This window comes from Verticillium dahliae, genomic scaffold (genome assembly GCF_000150675.1).
Source record: "Verticillium dahliae VdLs.17 supercont1.7 genomic scaffold, whole genome shotgun sequence".
NCBI lineage: Eukaryota > Fungi > Ascomycota > Sordariomycetes > Glomerellales > Plectosphaerellaceae > Verticillium > Verticillium dahliae.
In genome coordinates, this window is record NW_009276917.1 from 1,415,269 (window position 1) to 1,419,261 (window position 3,993).

Sequence of the window (3,993 nt, forward strand, 5' to 3'; positions counted from 1 at the left end):
GTAGGTCATACGGCAAGGTCGATATGGCAAGAAAATGGTATATAAGGTTCATTAAGGTTGACGAATGGTCCATCTTGAGTTGCTGTACACAAAACGTGACGAAATAACACTTGACCGAAGAAATCGCCTTCTTTGGGCAGCAATTTCATACCTTGCTTGCTTTACCAAGATCAAAAAAAAAACTCTAAAAATACCATGATTCCCAATCTCTCTTCTCTGGGCCTGCTAGCCACCACAGCTGCCATGGTCCGCGGCGCCTGTTCCTCCAGGATTCGTGTAGAGACCCACGTCAACAGCGGCTTGTCCCTCGACATGGTCTCGTCGCTGATCATCGGCTCTCAAGCTGCTGTAGTGATCGACATGCCCATGGCTATTCCTCAAGCGGAAGAGCTCGCTGCCTGGGTCAAGAATACCACAGACAAGCCTCTTGTTGCTGCCTTCACAACGCACTTTCATCCCGACCATTACCTCAGCGGTGCCGAGTTTCTCAAACGCTTTCCCAACACCAAGTACTACGCCAATTCTAAAGCTGTGGCACAGATTCGTGTGGAGGCTGCAAGCAAGGTGAGCTCACTTCCATGAATGCGATGGCCCCGAGAGCTGTGACTTATTGGTGGATGTAGGTTCAGGCCGTAGGCGCAGCTTTTGGAGCCGACAACATCGTCGAAGAGGTCGCCATCCCGTCGCCGTACGACTTTACATTCTTCACCCTGCCAGGAGATGAGGAGTTCCCCATCCACCTTCTTAGCCCCTTGACCGGCGACACTGTCGATGAGACTATCTTCTGGGTGCCATCGATTCGCACCCTCATTGCCGGCGACGCGGTCTATGGCCACGATGTGCACCTTTGGTTGGCCGATCTCCTGACACCGGAGTTGACCGAATCGTGGCTGTCCACGCTCGATTTCATTCAGCACCTCAGGCCCAAGGTCATCGTTCCCGGCCACTCGCTGTCGAATAAGAAGTTCGGCCCCACCATTGATTTGGACTTCACCCGCAAATACCTACGATTCTGGCAGAAGCAGATAGAATCAGAGGGACCCAGCACGTTCACGCCAGAGCAGATTTTCCAAAAGTTCAATGCCAGCTTCCCTGCTTTGCTTGCTGGAAGGGACATTGCAAGCTCCATGTTCCTGTTGAATGCTACCGCTGAGCAATTTGGCCGCGATGGCAATCGCCAGGTGCATTTCGTTGACCTGGCTGCCTTCAACAGCACCGCAGATTTGGACGCATGGAAGTTTAGCGAGTAATGCCGTGCAGCGCTTCGATTTCTATGGCTTTTCGTGTCTTCCTTGTCGCACTTTTTCTTGTACTCTAGATCGGTCACACATGTTAGCGCTTGTAATCTTCATCAGGTAGTAATCGCATCTCAGCTGTCGCCCATGCCTTTGCATTCTTCTTACGAGAACGAGAGAAAAAATCATCATCTCGATAGACAATCACCCCATGGCTGGCATCGATTATGTAGGGTCAACGCTGGACCAAATGGTGTGGTCTTGTCAGCGAGAGCTGTCAGCCCGAGCACGGGCCTGCATGCAGGAGCTGTGCAACGATGACCCCCTGTACCTTTGGAGATTGCTCCTGCATGGTGATGGATTTGGCTGTGGTCATGCGGCTGAGCTGACGGTCTTCTCCTCATCTGCTTGAAAATTTGGTCTCCATGAGGTTGAGTTCTCATTCTCACGAGCCGCCTTACCGGTACATTTGAGATTGAGCACTTTCTGGCAATCACGATCATCAGAACCCAGGCGCGCCTTCCTGCCTCTGCGTCATCCTCACAGCAAACTCGGCCAACCAACCAGCAGCACGCGATTCGACCTGGCGGGTCTTTAACAAACCACCACTCGCTAGCGCTACCTACCTACCCTACCTAAGGTACCTCAAGCATCATCCGACTTCATGCAATACGAGGTCATAGACGACCGCCCCTTACGGCGACCTCGCGAGCTCGACTATGTGATCCGTCACACCGCTCCTACAGCCATCCGTTATGAGGACAACCGCGCGGGCCCGGCCCGCTCCCGAGAGAGGACGTACGGCCCCCGTGATGACAGAAGCTACAGTCCACCAGTTCGTCGCAGATCTCGCCGCTATGATAGCCGCTATGATATGGGTGAACTGAAACCTAGGTTCACTCATGGATATGGTCACTACGATAGATACTCGTCTCCAAGTCCCCCTCCTATCATCGAGAGAACCAGAGAACGCAGAGGATACGGCGGTGAAGATGAACCTGCTTTACGGATCGAACGCAGACGAGCTGTACGGCGAGACTCATACTCTCAACCTCATGACACTTTGATGGCCAGAGTCGCCAGCTTCAAGTTCGACAGCTCCCCTGAAGCTCCAGCCGACCTCAGCTTGGATGCCTCCAGCACCATCTTGCCAAAAGGGAAGCGAGGTTCTACGAGTCGACCCCACAAGGCCGTCCACGTCTTCCGGTCAGAATACACAGGTGATGGGCACCTTGAAGGAAATCATTCCATCTCCTTGACCTCCCGTTCCGATCCCGAAGGAGAGTCGTTGTCTCTCTTCCGTTGGCTGTGCGTATTCCGGATATCGACGTCTTCCTCGTTGACTAACCAGCTTCAGCCACGTGAAACAGGATATCATGAACTTTGACTCTCTAGCGGTAAAGCTCCTCTGGAATATGCTCTCGTTGGTCAATTTTCTGATTATCTCCCAAGGCCGATATCCAAGCACTTCCCTTCTTGACAACGCCTCAGCGCAAGGCCATCTCGCGGCTGCTGTCTGACGTCAAGAAGAACTCGTCAAGGCCCATTCGAGTTTCCAAAGATACTACCGTGAGACACATGGACCCTGGTGTTCGACAACTCGACATCCCTCCGTCCAAGGACAGCCGTGACAATCATATTACACCGACGCCAGTCACCTGGCTCTGCATCCCATACTTCTCCCTCGAACGGTACTCTGGCTTGTCTGCCTCCACGAATCCAGGTTCGTATCCCACACAGACTCTCCTGCAGGCGTCCTACGCTCGCATCGCATACAAACGCGACATGCAGCAAGCGGCCCGTCATATCAACAGCGGAGACAAGGGTTGGTGCTTTCACATCCCGCAGCTCTGGTGCTTGGTCATCGGCGACTCTGTACTCGTGACGTGCGGGCTGATGGACGAGCTCACGCTGCGCGACAAGGCCATCTCCGTCCAGGAAGAGATCCCGCGGCCGCCAAACTCCAAAGGTGTCAAGGGCGCCCGCATCCTGGTCAAGTATGGAGGCTCGTTGTCATGGTCCCTACCTGCTGAGGAATGCAAGACGTTCCTTGGCTTTGCTGCTCACTTTCACGAACTATGGCCTGCGGTAATGGAATTCTATCACGACCAGCAAGTGGTATCTAAGGATACATGGCGCGATATTTTCAAGCTTCTCCAGCGAGGGCGGAGCAGCATTACGCTCAGCATGAAGACCAAGTGAGTCGTGTTTTCATCAAACCCAAGATAAGTAATTTCTGATCATCGTTGTTGACCTCGGCAGGTTTGCGCCGCCGTTCACGCCTTCCTCGCGCCTCCACGACTTGCACCGGGCACCCGCACGTATTCCGACTTCCAAGGATACCAAAAGTCCAGAGGAAAGCAGCCACCAGCCTTCGCCACGAGGAAGACGCGATGAGGCCGCCAAAGAGTTCGACAAGGAAGACAAACCAACAGAGATACCTTCACGAAACCCCAACGAGATCTTTCACGTCTTCAGCTGGATCAAAACCAAATCCTCGAGCGCAGCTGATTACCCAAATCTCGAAAGTATACAGGGGCGCCTTGAACAGGTGTCCAGCCTTCTCAGCGGTGATTCCAATGCTGCCGGAAGCAAGGCCTTCCGAGCTGCTAGCACCTTGGACCGCGCAGCCACTCATGCCCGTGTCGAAGCCTCAACCCGACAAGCTTCCGATGTGGGCCCTAGCAGCCGTAGATTTGGCAGATATCGACAGAGTGCAATCGAGCTGTTCAACACGGCAGACATTGTGTATAATTCT

The 3,993-nt window shown here is 53.5% G+C and overlaps 2 protein-coding genes across 2 annotated transcripts in view; both read left to right on the forward strand.

Moving 5' to 3' along the window:
- Positions 1 to 243: 243 nt before the first annotated feature.
- VDAG_04540 (metallo-beta-lactamase family protein) lies at positions 244 to 1,250 on the forward strand (the record flags this gene model as incomplete). The annotated part of the gene is made up of 2 exons (XM_009650987.1): positions 244 to 564; positions 624 to 1,250. The coding sequence occupies 2 exons, from the start codon at positions 244 to 246 to the stop codon at positions 1,248 to 1,250; spliced, it is 948 nt and encodes a 315-aa protein (XP_009649282.1).
- A 649-nt stretch (positions 1,251 to 1,899) lies between these two features.
- The window catches only part of VDAG_04541 (uncharacterized protein), a gene marked incomplete at both ends in the record, with an annotated part of 4,233 nt that continues 2,139 nt past the window's right edge, over positions 1,900 to 3,993 (forward strand). Inside the window, 3 exons of the mRNA XM_009650988.1 lie at positions 1,900 to 2,433; positions 2,688 to 3,433; positions 3,498 to 3,981. Coding sequence (XP_009649283.1) covers positions 1,900 to 2,433; positions 2,688 to 3,433; positions 3,498 to 3,981 — 1,764 coding nt within the window. The remainder of the gene's footprint in view (positions 2,434 to 2,687; positions 3,434 to 3,497; positions 3,982 to 3,993) is intronic.